Below are 17,573 nucleotides of genomic sequence, written 5' to 3'. Positions count from 1 at the left end.
CTGAGTTTGAGAAAGCAATGTACTATATGCAGCTACATAAAAAGCACAGCACAGCAGTTGGTGCTGAAGTTTTTAGAGTATTATTTTAGGAGGCAGCTTCGGACACAGTGTAGCATCCTCCAAAAAGTAGTTCTAATGATTGTTGTTATATGAATAAGCAATGCAATTTCCAGTTATTATTTCTCAGCTTGTACGTAAATATATAAGCGGAATTGTGAACTCAGTTCATACTTGGAAGTTTAGTACTTTTTGGCATTGCGGCCAGGTTACTTTTTGGCATTCAGACCTAAGATGTTTGCCAGGTGCTGATCTCTCAACCATCTTGATATGTTTGCATGCTAAGCTCCCCGCAGTACCTCTGAAGCTTTACCGGAATACATGGCAAACAGCTTCAAATGATGATGCTCCCAGTGCTGTTTAGCAAAACACAAAATCCAGCTGTGTGTATATGGATTGCAATTCCTATATAATAACTAGGGCTTCAGCTGTGCACGTTTATAGGTGATAGATATTTATTAGTCCTTTCAGAAATTCATAGTGTGTCATACAGCAAACAGCAGACCAACAACCAGAAAGCTGCTTTTCAGCGTCGGCCGATGGCCGTGCCGTTCACACAACTTGCCGTCATATGACGGCAGTCTTGAAATCTTTGTGGCGTTCACACTATGTAACTGATCGGTGACAGTGGGTCACAAACACTACAGGAGGGGATTATAAAGACAAAGAATTTGGGTGAGAGGATGGATTAGTACACGCAGGTAGCAGGGATTGTCTGAGCTACAGAGTGAGCTGCAGGTGAGCTAAAAGGTGCAGCTCCACGACACCCAGTTAACTCATGACTGTGAGGTTACAACTCTCGGTCCAAAAATGGGGAACAACAAACGCACGTGTACATTTACAGCTGAGGACTGCAGCTTACTTTGGCTTCAACTCAACAATCAATCATGATTTCAGTTAAATGCTAAAGTTGCTGTTACCTTGTCTGTGGTCCGCTGGCAGAACACAGGCTGCTTTCTGTTAAGGTGCCGTCGTGCTGTTGCCGAGGCGACATAGGTTTGTTTTACGATGGACGGATGGTAACTTTTCTTTAGCTTGAAATAATCCCATACTTTGGACACTTTCTTCTTTGTCCCTCGCTATTTTCTCTCTCTTCCTCTACTTTGCAAACAGCTCCATTATAATCAGGTCACGTTCACAGCGTAAACGTGATGTGCGACAGTAATAAATGTCCGTGTGAAACACTGTGCTGTAAAGTTACATGGATTAAATGAAGCATCGATGCAAAGAATTTGTGTCGAAGCATTTTATGAATCGATTTTATCGATTTAATCGATAACTTGTTTCAGTCCTAATAATAACCATCCCTCACTCTTGAAATCACAGAGGTGTGAAGTCAAATGGTTTGACAATAAATATATCCAAATGTCTTGTAATTATGTTTTAAGTTGCCACGTGGCAAGTGTAGTCCATGTTTTAATCCCTTAACACAGATTGTTGCAAATTTGCATCCCACTGTTTTCTTTCAGACTGCAGATGAGATAGGGTATACATTCCCCCAATGCCAGTTTGTGCATATTTGATACCTACCTAGGGACCTTTTGCAAGCACTGGTTTCTCGTTTATGCCTGTTGTAGCAAATTTGCATCATACCTGAATTATAAAATATATAATAACATAATAATAAATATATCTATTCTATGTATAGACAAAGTAACAATATCCACTTAGTTTAGCATCAGCTTGAAAGCAAATGAAAGCACAAATAATTAATTTTCTTTTATAATTGTAAATAAATCAGGCGTCAAGGGGCTAATATGTTGCTTTGCCTCTTTTTTTCTGGTCAGGTGGTCTCCATGGGTCTGTATGTGGGGGAACAGGCCTATCTGCGGAGCAGCTGGAACATTCTGGACGGCTTCCTGGTTTTTGTGTCTTTAATTGACATTGTCGTGTCCATGGCGGGTGGGGCCAAGATCCTGGGTGTGCTTAGAGTACTCAGGCTGCTCAGAACATTGCGTCCACTCAGGTATGGACAAAGTCCTGCAATAAAAAAAAGTTTTTGCTGTTTTTGTATGTCATTTCATCTGCTGATTATCATGTTCGGACTCAAGAGCAATGTTCTGTTCCCACACAGTTTAAAATCTATTTGCAAACGTATTTAACAATAACTCACTGTTAACTCAACAGCAGGCAGAAAATGTAATCATGATTAATCAAATATATACAAGCGGTACAGGCTTTAAGCTTATTGGTGGAATTTTTAAGATTTAAAATGGAGCAATAATACATCATGTTGTCCATGATACACAGAAATACTTTTTATACAAAATTTACTTTTTATAAACTTCCATTTTTTTACTCCATCTATGTTTATTCCGTTTTTCTTATTTACTTCTTACCCGTCTCGCCTCTTCAGGGTGATTAGCAGAGCTCCAGGTCTGAAGCTGGTGGTGGAGACCCTCATCACCTCCCTCAAGCCCATTGGCAACATTGTCCTCATCTGCTGTGCATTCTTCATCATCTTTGGCATTCTTGGGGTACAGGTAGGAAACAGGGAAGAGTTGTTTTAATGATAGAAACTGCTTGCATTCATTATTTAGTCAAGGTTATTGTATGGACAGAAATTGTTGTAAATAACCCAGTCTATTTGTGAGTGCTATGGTTTCCTGCCCGTTACTAATTAAAAAAAAAACTATGATTCTTTCTCTCTATTTTCTTCTAAATAGCTTTGAAATAAACATGCACATGCATTTCTTTCTTTAGGCAAGTAAACTCTCATTGTCCTCCTACTTCTTTCATCACGGCACAACATTTTCAGCTTTGACCAGCTCATTATTTCAGTCAGGAGCACGCTTTCATCTCATTGGAGGGGCCTACGAAGGCTTATTTCCCTGTTTTATACAAGTAGTCAGACGGCATCAAAAGCTTGGTGTCATTGTTCTTCTACTGACAGCTGTTTAAAGGCAAGTTCTTCTACTGCTTCGGTCCTGATGTCAAAAATATCACCAACAAGTCTGACTGTCTGCAAGCCAACTACAAGTGGGTCCACCATAAGTACAACTTTGACAACCTTGGACAGGTTAGTGTCACATGTGTGTCATCCGCCTATCTGGTGTGCAATATGTTCGTCATAGGAATGTGTAACAGAACATAATCTTTACGTTCTCTGCCCGCTGTTGTCCAGGCTCTGATGTCCCTGTTTGTACTCGCCTCCAAGGACGGCTGGGTCAACATCATGTATCACGGCCTGGATGCTGTGGGTGTGGACCAACAGGTACAACCCTATAAGCTGTGCAACAACAACAGTTTTTCTTTATACAGAATCTTCTATCTGGCTAAATCATTTTCTTTCTTCCCTCTCATCCCTGTTTTGTTTCTTACCTCCTTCTTTCACATGATTTTATCTCTAATCCCATCACACCGCTTCAACCCCAGCCGGTGACAAACAACAACCCATGGATGCTGCTGTATTTCATCTCCTTCCTCCTCATCGTTAGCTTCTTTGTCCTCAACATGTTTGTCGGCGTGGTGGTGGAGAACTTCCACAAGTGCCGTCAGCACCAGGAGGTGGAGGAGGCCAAGAGGCGCGAGGAGAAGCGTCAGCGGCGCATGGAAAAGAAGAGGAGAAGTAAGAGAGAGGAATGACGGGAGAGGGATTGCAAAAAAGGCTAAGAAGGGAGTATGTGGAAGAGAAATAAAAAAAAAGGGGTAATGCAAAGGAGGGGTACAGTAAGAAAGAAGAGGCAGGAAGAGAATTATAGAGTAACAATGGGTACAATCAGATGGGAAACTTATAAAACAACCAGATATAATGATGCAAAACACAAAATGCCTGAAAACAAGGAATTGCTCACTCAACCCCTATTGTTACTATGACACAACATTACAAGAATCACTTTATCACTATTAGCATGTAGAGCTCTGATCAACACTGATGGAAATCTGTGCTGTAGGAAGAAAGAGAGATGGAAATAGAGACAGACAGACGATATAAACACACAAACAGAAAGTGTCAGATTTGCTGAAATGCTGTGCAATTTGAGAATATTATCTGTTGAAAGTGATTCCACGTCAGAACTTTCAAATTTTGCATTTCCGAGCACAAGTCTTCCCTGGGGGGGATTATCTGTTCTGTACATTTCAAGTAGTAACAGGAGCAATGTGTTTGGATTTAGCTATAAGTTATATTTGTAATAGCCTGAAGGTTTGAATAATCTCTATATATCACCCATGTTTTATATCACTGCAGAGAACATGTTATACTTTATTTAACTGATTATTATTATATTTAACTTTTTAGAAATAACCCCAACATCAGAAAATCCCTCTCATCAGATACAAATACAGATGTTTTCAAAGCTTCACTGATATATTTCTCTACCAACAGAAGCCCAAAAGCTGCCCTACTATGCCAGCTATGGCCACATACGTCTGATGATCCACACACTGTGCACAAACCACTACCTGGACCTCATCATTACCTTCATCATCTGCATCAACGTCATCACCATGTCCTTAGAGCACTACAGTCAACCTCGCGTAAGGAGGAGTGTTTACCTGTGTGTGCAAATACTCATGTGTGCATGTGGTGGTTGTATAGGAGTGTAAGAACAAATTGGTGTGTGATAAATGGGGGAAGCGTCCTGCATTCTTGCATTTATGTGAGTAATTAGAGATCTGTGAAACTCTGATGTCCCCTGAAGCAAAATATGGACAAAGACAGACTCCTACAAGCTCCATCTCAGTAGGAAGAACTTACGCTGGGTTTTTATGCAGTCTAACTTAAAGTCTGTCTTTGTGGCTGTACAGCTCTTACATAACGCCTTCACTTCTCCTAGCTTCTTAAAAAGACACAGTGATACCACTGACTGGTCAACCACCATGGAACTGTGTCCAGGCCCTGTAGCGTGTGTTGTGAGTAGCTGCAGTCCATACATAGGTGCTATGATTGCACTGCTGATTTGATGGGGGCTGATATCAGACTGGTGTTAGCTGTACAGTAGACACATCCGTCCATTCATGTGTGATGAATGGAGGTTCAAAAGCCTGATAGCATTTCTGTGAGGGGGAGAAGAGTGATTATCCTTGAGATAAGATGCTCGCTTGACCTTTAAAATGGAGCAAGCTTTCTCAAACTGACCGAGCATCAGATAAATATCACAGGTCTTGGCTGTATTTGTCAGCTATTGGTTCTGACATTTGGCAGCCTCCCACTTGTTAGGCGATAGAGCTCTATTTATGAAAAGGAGAAAACAGCCAAGCAAAGTAATCTCCAGTCTGTGCAGTAACAGGAAGCTGGACTGGATGTTTAAGACAATGAAAACATCCTTGCCTCTGGAATATTTGAATGGTGTGAGAATACAATTTAGCTTAAACATGTGTGTTTGTTAAGGGACATAATGTGTGAGAGTGTGTGGTGCTATGAATGGAAGGTGGTCTGTTTTTGCCTCTGGCATGCTTTATTTTTACTCTGCAAACAATGGGAGCAATTCCAGTTCTACAGTTTCTCCCTGCTGATACCGCTGATTCTCCGCCCTACCCAATTGCACACGCGCGCACACACACACACACACACAAACACACACATGCCCCTTTTCTACTCTCTCTTTCCAGTCTCTGGATCTTGCCCTGAAGTACTGCAACTACTTCTTCACCTCCACTTTTGTGCTGGAATCAGTACTCAAACTCATCGCCTTCGGCTTTCGCCGCTTCTTCAAAGAAAGGTACAGTGTGTGTTCATATGTGTGTTGGCAGTGTGATTGTGTGTGAGAGTGTTTCCCTTCTTTTCCGCATGTAAGTGTATCTGTGCTCATTTGTAGCACATTGTGCAAATGTATAATTCTAATACAAGACGGCTTGGTGGCATTGCTAAACTCCTCTGTCCACTGTGGGATTTGTTAATCTGCTCTCCAGAGGTAAACTGTACTGTACCTGAAGGGAAACAGCATGATGATCGTCAATCAGCTTTTCCTTTGGCCTCTTTAGTGTCTTGCCTGAAAGCACACCTTTGAAAATCTGCTTTATATTATAAAATTATGTCACCAAAAATCACATTATCACCCTGTGTTTTTTTTTCAGTCTCTTATGACTGACCTGAATAGAAAAAATGATATATTTAAACAACTGTCAGGGCTCTACGCACATCCCATAATCTTTTGATTTAACATATAATATAAATAATAAGCAGTTATTTAGTTCAAGTGTAATGGCTGCACAAATACGCCTTTTGCTTTGATCATTATAAATGGAGTAGGGAATAACAGCTTTGACGATATAGAGGATTATGAAATATGTTGAAATACATCTGAGGCGTTCTGCTATTAGGTTGACAAAACCATACCACACCAGACTACACAGATTTCATGACAATGATCACACATGATCAGTTCTGTCAACGACAACCTACTGAAATGTCCTCATTATCACAGGAAGAGGCGGGAGGTTACAGTTTTCTTTATAGTATTTAGCGTTCTTGGGGCACCATCAAATCATTCCATAATGTAAGTATAAAATATAATTCATTTGCAGTCAATAAAGCTTTTTAAATGGTTGTGATAATCACATTTATTATAATAATTGATTGGGGGAAATAATAGAGGACTGGTTAAAAAGAAAGAAACTGTTAAGCCACAGCATCAATCTGCTTTACAAAACAAAATAGTTCTCTGCATGTGATACTTCTGCGCTTTCCATTTCTCCAGCTTACTCTACTCACCTTTGTTTGACTGCCATTGGCAACACTCCCACATTCATTCACTCAGGACCCAGATTAATTGATTTGTCACTCACCCAAATGTGCATGGTGAGGCTGATGTTAGGGATATGTGGTGTCTAATTAAAGGCAGAAACAGATTTGGGAGCTTATATTACACTGATGGTAGTTTAATTTCATTGACCTATTTTAGTTAGGGGATAGAGAGAGGAGATAAGGAGAAAGGGTTAGAGTGAGAGAGATGCGGTGGCAGAGGAAGAGAGAGAGATGGAGAGATAGGGAAAAGACAGATAATATATAGGAGGGGAAGCAGGAAGCAGGACTGATCAAAGACAAAAAGGGACGAGGACAAATGAGTGATGAAATGAGAAAGAGATGGGCGGATATAGAGAGAATTTATCACGCGGTTATCAGCTGGCACTTTGTCTCTTTTTATGTAGTGTCAGCAACAGCCGTGAGCAGTCATTGTGCATAGTATGATTTATAGGTTGAGGTGACTATCAGGCCAGCTTTAGAACTGGGTTAATGGAGTAGCAGGTAACACAGAAACACAGTGCCACATGTGCAACCATGTTCTGTAAGTTTGCAGGTGTATGTGCGTATGTGTGCCAGGTCCAGCACACATTTCATTCAACCTTTCACTGATTGACAGGTGTACTCAATTGTTTCTGTGACTTTGTGTTTAAGTGATTAAAGAACATATATATACAGTATATACATAGATATACACACATACACACACATATATATGTGTGTGTATATATATATATATATATATACTGTGTATGTGTGTGTGTGTGTGTGTGTAAATATGAACATATGAACAAAGGCAGCTGCCGTCCTCAGGCTGTGTTGCTGCAATCATAGTGGAAGATGTACCATCTTTTGCCACTGTGAAAAGGTGGGTAAGACCGGAACAAAAACATGAACAAAGAGTCAGACAGGCCCTGAAAAACAGAGGAAAACATGATCATGTGCGTGCGGATAATGAATCATGGGCAGCACTGTTGTCATCTGCGTTTTGAATGAGAGCTTTTTGGCGAGCGTTCTGACAAATGAACTGGCAGTGCCAAATGTTTTAGCACTCTGGGTGCCTTGCTATGTGATCTCAGATCAGATGTGCCTCTGATTTATCATTTTCCATAAAAACTCACACAGATGATTTCACAAAAGATGCGCATTCGTTCAATCTTTTCCAAAAAAGTCAGAGGATAAATGAGGACTACAATACCACCTGAAGCGGATGTCTGAGGTGATAAAGAATAAACGTCCCGGGAAGCTTGCAAAAGTCGTTTAGTTACATCAGGTCAAAATACTTGCCCTTCAGTCAGGCATCGCAATGACTATGGTGGCTTCATATTATGATTTCCGACCATATTCATCTGATTTGGCAACATCTGTTCCCCATCTGTCTTCAAGCCTTAAAAAGAAATTGTCTGACAAGCATTTTGCTGCACATGATGGATTTATTAAAGGCTTTCAGGGATGAGGCACTCTAGCATCACTAATAGAAATGTGTAGATCTTAAAGGAGAGTAATGTGTTGAAAGGTAACTGATCATTAACTACAAACCTCCTTATGTTGTAAGGCACAGAATGCCTCAGACAGCCTGGAGTAGGAGCCAACAAGTGAACAGTTGTATTTTGGAACTGTGACTTATTCTAAACATGTACATAAAACATGTATGCACTATGCTAATATTGCAGTGCATTTGTGTTCATATTCACTTTGCATATGTGATGCATTGCCTTTGTGCACCTTCCTCCATCACAGAAGTGTGTGTGTGTGTGTGTGTGTGTGTGTGTGTGTGTGTGTGTGTGTGCTTGTGCTAGGTGGAACCAGTTGGACCTTGCCATTGTGCTTCTGTCGGTGATGGGTATCACCCTGGAGGAGATTGAGATCAGCGCTGCACTGCCCATCAACCCCACAATCATCCGGATCATGAGAGTACTGAGAATAGCACGAGGTAGATATTTTACACATATGTGAAATACACACACTCTCACTCACAAGTCCTATCCCAGTGGCGCTTCCTGTAAATCCTTTCAGTGAGGTTGAATAATGATTTGGTCTTGCTGGTGTGCCAACATAACAGATGAAACTATAAACAACTTTTACAGGTCAGTTAGCTGTAGCATAGTAGCTAATGTCTAAATGGGTTTTGTGTTTACCCACATGTATGTGCGTGTGTTACACAGGGTATAAATTAAGAACTGACCTTTACACAGTTTAATGTTTCCCATTTAGTTTGCAATTGAACCTGAGGGATTTCCCCCTAAATTCCCACATTTAAAATCTCTCTCTCACACACGCACACACACAGTGCTGAAGCTGCTGAAGATGGCGACAGGAATGAGAGCCCTTTTGGATACGGTGGTCCAAGCCCTGCCTCAGGTACGTAGACGCACACACACACACACACACACACACACACACACACACACACACACACACACACACACTGTCTCTCCCTTTTTTTCCCTCACAGACACACACTGCACACTCCCAAAGAGAGAGTTTGCTATTTTCAGTCAATAGCCAGGGTGGTATACCCCCCACACTCCTTCTCTTTCTCTATTGGTCTGTATGCAACTCTAATAGATGACTCATTCCTGTAACAGACTAGTAGACTGGCACACACATGCGCACACACCCGCTTTGTGTGCTTTGTCTTGTTTTCACTTTCAGTGCCATGGAGAGTACCCGGACTCCCCACTGCAATCACAGTGTGCTAGAAACAGCGGGGGCTTCTTAAAACCAGTCCGCAGTTCATTTGGTGGTGAAATGTCCACAGAGTCAGACATTTTCTAGGCCGTCCGAGTGTCGAAACCATTTCAGTGTTACTGAATGTTTAACTGCCTAGAAAATTCATGAATGCATGTTTGCTATTGTTACTAACTGGAAATAGTGTCTGTTTGCTTTGCAGCATAATCTTGTTTTTTCATGTGCTGCCTCAGAATCATGTCTTCATCAGTGACCCAATGTTTAATAATCGATAACCTTTGCTTAAAGCTTCCCACTACGCTGGTGTCTTTCTTAGAGCATTAGTTTGAACTATGACATCCTTATTACATTAAGTGTGAAAACTTAAAGCTATAGTTTTTTGGAGTTATACTTATATGCAAATAATTAGTTGAGATGTTTCATGGCCTTCTCATATCTGCACAATCTTGTATATATGTAGCAAGCAGGCGCTTAGCTTAACATCAAGACTGGAAAGAGGGGGAAACAGGAGCTCTGTTCTAAGGTAACAAAATCTGCCTACTGACACCTCTAAAAGTCACTACCTAATATCTTATATCTCACTGGTTTAATTCTTACAAAATGGTATGTATAACAACTTAGCTAGCTGGCTTCAGCTACATCTTCTGTTTTATTTACCATACAGAGTGGTATCAATCCTCTTATCCAACTCTCGGCAAGAGCGTAGATAGGTGATATCCTTTATCTCCTTTAAAGAAAGGCACTTGTCCAGACAGACAGGTTAGGTGCAAAGATGGGTGTACAGCCTCATTTATGGACATGCAGGCAGACCGTCACACGCACACAGTCCAGACACAGACCATCAAAAATAAGATGAAGCAATAAGAGGGAAACAGGTGGTGTGGTGAAAGGAGGGCGGGCAGAAGTGAGGGAGAACAGATTCCTTGTCTATTGATCCCCCTCTCATTAACACGGAGCCCTTTGCTCCGTCCCAAGGGCGCCAGGGGAGGTAATTAAAACTAGGGCTAATTAAACACTTCCAGGAGGTCTCACTCTCTGTATGTATGGGTGTGTGTGCATATTGAGGTACTGAAAGAGAGTGAAAGCCTTACACCTGGCGAGAGAATAACCTGGGGCAGTATTACGCTATATTTCACTGTGAAAATAAAATGGCAAGCTGCCAACATTTCTTTAATGCATCACATATGATATTGAGGGCTATATTGGCATTTTAACAAAGGCTTTGGGATACAGTTGAACAAAGGACCAGGAAAAGATACTGCTAGTGGTATAAAAAAAGCAAGGGATATGAATAATGTCATCATGGCACACAGGGACAGATGTTTGATAGAATGTTAATTCCTGAGATAAACATGATGTGGTTCCACAAGCAGTTTATATATTTAATATGCTATGACAGGGCATGGAGATGTAATGAGTGATCCATATGGGTACACAAAATGGCTAAATACGTTTAATTAGTTAATTGACATGTTAAGAGAAATACATTTTTATGGTTTGTTTTTACAAAGAAGCCATAAAACAAAGCGATTTTACCCACAAGCATCCTCTATTATCCCCTCCTACCCAGCTGATGCAGAATGGCTCCAACTCACCATTCATTAACACTGATAGGCTATATCATGTTGCCACTAAAGTCGAGCCAGTTGTTTTATCTCTTCTCTGGGAATGGCCGAGAAACCCCCAGAACAGCCTTAGGCAGATGTGGACACCATATAAAATGCCATTTTTTTCTTTAGGAAGGTGTCAGAATGTGAAACTATTTGTATGCATCTTTAAAAATAGATATAATGTTGGTCGCTGTCTTTTTCAAAATAAATGGTTAAAATAATAAAAGAGAACAAAATCTTGGGACATTTGTGCAAAAACTATTTCAAACAAATAGTAAAGCTCCTGCTTATTTTTAGGGCTGTACCGAATAGTTCTAAGCTTCATTCATAAAGTTGACATTCAAATTTCAAGTTAGACACGTATGTCTAATCATTCTGCAGCGCACAGTGTATAAGGTCGTATTACATCACTGTCTGCGTCAGTGTCCTGTGCTCTCTGTTAGGTGTGTGTGTGTTTGGGCTGGGCTGAGCTACACGCAAATGCGAGCACACATAAAGTCCAGCAATGTGGCTCCTTCCTGCAGGATTTTGCAGCATTGTGGCCATGTTATTTGTGCTTTAGAATGTAACTGCCATGAAACAATCACAAAATAACTCTACTTGTTCTCAGTGATGCATTTTGTTTCTCGCTCTCCTCATTCACTCTCAAGCTAGCTCACCCGCCGCTGTGCTCTCTCTGTCCATCTTTTTCTCTCTCTCCCTCTGTATAGGCTCAACTTTGAGTCGTATGTTTGCAAACAGCGGCCGACAAATGCTACTCATTCTGCCTGCTCTTGTAAAAAAGACTAACTCATTTAATCCGATGACATCATAAAATATGACAACAGAAATTCAAAGCTTCATTTGAAAACCTCAATAGAAGCTTTGAATGTGAAAACAAAAAGACATTCAGTACAGCCCTACTTATTTTCATCCCATAGAGGGTACGTGTTGTTACACATATATGCATACAATACAGCATTGAGTCCCTCCTGGTAAAACTTGTCTTTCTCAAAAGTTCATTCATCCGTATCCTGGATCCCACATAGACTCAGGCAGTTATGAAGCAGATATTTGTTAGGCACACAAGGCAGACTAGCACTAACTTAGAGATGTACTTGAGGCAACCCCAGAACACATGTAGAATTATTACAGCACTCATAAATGAAAGGCTGTATGGTAATTGGCCATTACTTTCACTCCAAAGGGACTCCTCAGACTGTAAAGTTTGTCTACATCAAAAGTAAACTGTAACAGTTTTATAATGTAGATGCTGCTTAACATTTATCTTGTGATATATGCATGCGTATATATTTTTGTCTTTTTTCACCGCCTCTTGCAGCTATTTCATTAAGCATTAAAATGTAAATACTGGAGTATACTTACAGATTTGCTGATTTCCCAAGATGAATTATCATTGTGGCGAATTCCAAAGGAGAGGAGCAGACACATAAACAAAGATATTTAAACCTTGAGTATAAGAGAGGTGCTTCTAATAAATGCAAGATTTTATTTAGCTAGAAATGCTTTTGCTCAGAAATCCCATTGTACTTCAATTTAATGTTACCTAAATTCAATCACAATCGCTTCACTCGGCTCCTCTTTTTTTCCTCCAAACCATGTATTTTTACCATGATTTTTCCTTTACAGCTAGGCATCATTGTAGCCCATCCAAACACTGCTTTGAACAGAGCCAAAATGCCTCTGCGACAAGTATCTCAACATCATTTCTTTTAATAAACTTAATTTGCATTGCTGCATATGTGTAATCTCTTTAGAATAAGCTCTGTAATTGCCATAAGGTTGATGCATTGTTCCTAGATTGAACTCGAGTAAACAGCATATTGCAAGTACGTTTCTCCCAGAAAAACAGGTGAAGCGATCTAAACCTCTCTTCAGAACACATGGAGTATAATTATAGTACATTTTTCATTGCCTTTCCTCATTCCCAGTGGAGCAGTGTTGCTAACAGAGTGTTAAAGACAGTGAATAGGAGTCTAGGTTTTGTATCCTTGTAATGGGATTCGATGGTTTCCTGAGTGTTTACCGTGCAATATCATCATCACCATCCATTTGTGGTAGCAGAAGGCTGTTTTGTGGTGGAACCGAGCCAAGTCCCAAACCCCCAAACTCCAAAATTCATAACAGCATCAGGGGTTCAGTTGTTTCAAAAGTCTCAGAGGAAGTTGTGCCATGGTTTGCAGAACTAAGCAGGGTATGGGAGCGACATGGTAGAAGCAAGTTGGGGTCCTATGTGACATTTTTAATGCAAACCCATTATTACTCCTTGTATTTCCTGCTAATTTGTCCAATAGCAGTGTTTAACAATATTCACTTTTTCGGTTGACTTACATTCAAGCAAGCAAGACTATAGCTGATATATCTCAGGTCCCGTTAGCAATGACTTCTTGATATTTTTGTTGTTCAAAGATCTTTGTTTTGTATTGATTCTATGTTTAAGTGCCAAATAGGGATAGCGCTTTTTATTGCTCTTCCCCAGAAAAAAAGTCTTGTACATTAGAAAATGAGTACATAACTTAGCCAGAGCATATATCCTAGTCGCAATGCTGTTTAGGAAGTAATTAGTTGTTACAGATGTTAGAATGCTGTCAAATGGTTTGTGCACGTAAGCATGGTAAGAAGTTCTCCTATGTGTGTGTGTGTGTGTTTGTTGCAGGTGGGTAACCTGGGCCTGCTCTTCATGCTGCTGTTTTTCATCTACGCCGCCTTAGGAGTAGAGCTTTTTGGAGAACTTGGTAAGTGCACCGGTCTCGATGCTACAAAGGATTCTGCCACGACCTCTTTTTTTGTTCTATATGTACACTTTAAGTATAAACAAAGTTAAGAAAATGATTAACAACTATCATTTACAAACAAAGGAGTCTTCTAAAGACTTAACAACCAAGGCTGTGAGATATATATAGATATCTATCTACATATCTATATACTGTATATTATATTAAGGGACACTTGCTACTGCACCAGTAAAGACAAAATCAAAGATGTTGAGACTTTATTGATACATGAGTATTTATTGTGAAACATGTGAATATTTAGGTCAGTGTGATGAGATAAATACTAAAAAGACTCCAGCTTCCTGTGGACCTTCATAAATTATTCTTAATGATTCAAAACCCTTGAATTAATTCAAGGGTTATGGACAGATTTTCCTTTTACAGTGTATGGGTTACTCTTTGATCTCAAAGCGTAACTTAAAGCGTTTGAGAAACTGTATTATTTGGAATGTACTGTAACAAAATTTGCACCATTATATATGTGGCACACTTAGAGCGATGATGTGTGTACAATATGCTCTTTCACTAGTTGGATTCATCCTATAATCATATTTATACTGTTTGTATTTGTCTGTATGTCAATGTTTTTTCGTGCACTCATTATGGTAAAAGCATGAGGACTTGTATTAACTTTATCATGAAAATCTCCTTCATGTTTTCCTTTTCATCAGTTCTCGCTCCGGCAGTCAGACAGCCATTAGGGAATCAGCCCACTCTCCAGTATTCTGATACATATGAACTATCCTAAAATATCCACATTGAAGTTGGAAGATATATCTTCCCAACTGTCACATTTCCCTTGTGTGCAGCAGCCGCAGCCAGTGGCAACATTGCTTCCTGTTGGGGCTTGGCAGAAGAAAGGATTAGAGGGAAATGCAAGTGTGTCTTTCTTGAGGACATTCCAGAGATTATTATGGGGATAAAAGCAGAAAGACAAATAGAGTGTTTGGTCACATTGCTGCTGATTTGATAACAAACTGTATCTACACTGAGTTGGCTTGTTTGGACAGTCAACCAGGCAGCTTAGCCACAAAAACTGTGCATGCCCCTGCTGTTTTTTTTGAGAGTAATGACACGTCTCTTCTTCTTTTGTTATCCCTGATCCCTTCCTGTTCCATTTTCACCTCTTTCTTATCTGTGACCCGATAACTTCTTGTCTACCCTTCATCCACCCACCTTACTCTCATCCTCAGTTTGCAATGCAGACTACCCCTGTGAGGGTATGAGTCGTCACGCTACCTTTGAGAACTTTGGCATGGCCTTCCTTACCTTGTTTCAAGTCTCCACGGGCGACAACTGGAATGGAATAATGAAGGTACGAAGTGATATTCAAAACATAGTGTGCAAAATACACAGGGTAATAAACAAGCTTCATACAACGTAACTTAAGTTTGTGTTTTAGAAGGAATAAATACAGAACTAGAGAAAACGATGGTGAAGATGGCCTGAGAGACACAATTGACAAACTCCTCTATTTCACTCATGCATCCTATCTTCCACTCTAGTGATTCTTGGTGATGAAAAGAAAATGTGCTTGCTCAGCACCGGGAGCACAGATTTCCTTACTGATGGCCAGGGGAGTGACTGTGCCTCATTGTACAAAGACACACACAAATACACATGCAAAACAAAAATGGCCCCAGAACACACATCTACTACCACCAGCAGCTATGACCACTCCTCCAGACACCTAGGCTGCGAGCGGAATAGAGATTATGCTGGAGCATGTCAGCCGTGGATCATTAAACACACACTGGATACAGGTAGTGTGGATGGTAGCGGGCCATGAAACAAACCAGCGGGCCGCAGAAGCTACCTCTCGGTGTAAATCTCTGTCATTTTAGCCATCAAATTACTACCTGCGCTGTGAGAGAGGTAGACCTGCTTTTGTGTTTTAAGAAGCAGATGAGGCAGAGTGGTAATTAGTCACGCAGTGACGATAGAAAAGAGAGGAATAATGAGGGAGTGGAGGATAGGTAAGAGGGCAGTGGGGAGAAAAGGAGACTCCAGCGAACTGTAATAAGAGGGAGGCTGAGAGGATGGGAAGGGGGTTAAAAGAAGTGACCACTTATTATGATTTCTAAGGGAAGGAAAGGGGGGGTGGGGGGGGTGGGCGTAGAAGAAGCTGACTGACTGAGAGCAAATGAAGATTTGGAAGGAGAAAGAATAAGAATATGTAAAGACATAAGATGGAAAGGGGGTGATGGCAGAGAAGGGAGATGTTGTGTGAAGGAGCACAGTGTGTAAATGTCATGCCAAATTAGACAGAAAAGACCAGCTCCAGCTCAGAGGGCTAAAATTGTTATGTGTGGCCACAGCCAGGGTGAGATATGTGTACTTCCTCCAGAAAACACTTGTCACTTTGGTTCTGCTCTGACTGAACTCCGCGGTGTGCATGTTAACCAGAGTGGAAAAACCACAAAAAAAATGTTGGTTTGCATTGAAGCAAAACAATACAAAGTGTATGATGATGCAAGTACCATGGTACAACTTGTCATGAATACAAAGAGCCTTGTTAACATGAGCATGATGCATTCTGTTATTACCTCAAATGTTTGCGTAAATACCAGTCTTGACTTGTCTTTTTCTCTGCATTTTTGCCACCATCAGTTGTAAAATAAGGACTTTTCCATTGTTGCTTAACAATGTACAATGTAAACAATACTGTGCGCCATTTCTTTCAGTAAAATCCAATCCAGTTCAAAAACAACACAAAACCATGGCCTCATAAATTACCAAATAACTATATCTTCACCACTCTAACTCTGACACTAACCTTTCACCCATCAAAAATTAACTGTTGAAAGATGAAAACATTGTATTTCTTGCAGGGCTGCTGTATTAGATCTCATATATGTTAAGGTGATCCTGTGATTTTGTCTGCTTCCTGTATCTTGACATAGCTTTGTCCAAAAAACAACTCCTGATTGCTACCCTGTTTTGTCTCTTTCACGCGGCCCTTTTGCTCATCTTCTGCCTTTACGACACCAGGACACATTGCGGGAGTGCCCACCAGACCACAACACCGACGTGGACTATGCCTGCAATCCTAGCCTTCAGTTTATATCGCCCATGTACTTTGTCTCCTTCGTGCTCACCGCCCAGTTTGTGCTCATCAACGTGGTAGTCGCTGTGCTGATGAAGCACCTGGACGACTCCAACAAGGAGGCCCAAGAGGAGGCGGAGATGGATGCAGAAATTGAGCTGGAGCTGGCCCAGGGCACCCTCTGTTGCATGGGCGCCCCCGGCTGCGGGGGTGCGAGGATGGACAAGGGACTAGTCGTGGCTGGTTCAGGGCCTGGAGGCACAGCAGGGGGAAAGGAAAGAGGAGGCGCGAGAGGAGAGAAGGGAGAAAGCATGAGGAAGATGCGACATGCAGCAGCCACTGCGCACCCTGGAGCGTACAACTTCCGTGACTCTAGCCGGACCCTGTACTCACCAGCACAAGTGAGTGTGTGTATTTCTGTGTGTGCAGTGCCAATATTCTCATGTTTGTTTCCTGATAGTGTGAAAGGCCTATTTTTTATGTGTGGCGCTTGTATGTGTGTGGGGGTGGGGGTGGGGGTGCGCGTGTGTATTTGTATCCGTGTTGGCTATACCAAAATCAGATCCTCATTGATTTAGATCCATTTCTGATCAGTTTTTTTTACTTCCCACATTTAACCCAGTTGTAGCTCAGCTCATGTTTGGTCCTTTAAAACAGTGCAACCGTTGTGTAACGCAGCGCATTGTAAGCAAGTAAACTGCAGAGCAACA

The 17,573-nt window shown here is 41.0% G+C and overlaps 1 protein-coding gene across 1 annotated transcript in view; it reads left to right on the top strand.

The window, feature by feature from the left end:
* LOC123965102 (voltage-dependent T-type calcium channel subunit alpha-1I-like) overlaps positions 1-17,324 on the top strand; it is a gene marked incomplete at its 3' end in the record, with an annotated part of 43,785 nt that extends 26,461 nt beyond the window's left edge. The window contains exons 16-27 of the mRNA XM_046041666.1: positions 1,845-2,023; positions 2,414-2,540; positions 2,951-3,076; positions 3,182-3,271; positions 3,433-3,625; positions 4,385-4,536; positions 5,611-5,720; positions 8,542-8,675; positions 9,033-9,103; positions 13,700-13,778; positions 15,011-15,132; positions 16,809-17,324. Of these exons, the coding sequence (XP_045897622.1) occupies positions 1,845-2,023; positions 2,414-2,540; positions 2,951-3,076; positions 3,182-3,271; positions 3,433-3,625; positions 4,385-4,536; positions 5,611-5,720; positions 8,542-8,675; positions 9,033-9,103; positions 13,700-13,778; positions 15,011-15,132; positions 16,809-17,324 (1,899 nt within the window). The remainder of the gene's footprint in view (positions 1-1,844; positions 2,024-2,413; positions 2,541-2,950; positions 3,077-3,181; positions 3,272-3,432; positions 3,626-4,384; positions 4,537-5,610; positions 5,721-8,541; positions 8,676-9,032; positions 9,104-13,699; positions 13,779-15,010; positions 15,133-16,808) is intronic.
* Positions 17,325-17,573: the final 249 nt, after the last annotated feature.

Source organism: Micropterus dolomieu, unplaced genomic scaffold, assembly GCF_021292245.1.
Source record: "Micropterus dolomieu isolate WLL.071019.BEF.003 ecotype Adirondacks unplaced genomic scaffold, ASM2129224v1 contig_8667, whole genome shotgun sequence".
Classification (NCBI taxonomy): domain Eukaryota; kingdom Metazoa; phylum Chordata; class Actinopteri; order Centrarchiformes; family Centrarchidae; genus Micropterus; species Micropterus dolomieu.
The sequence above is the reverse complement of the archived record's forward strand: the minus strand, read 5'-3'. Positions and strand labels throughout refer to the sequence as shown.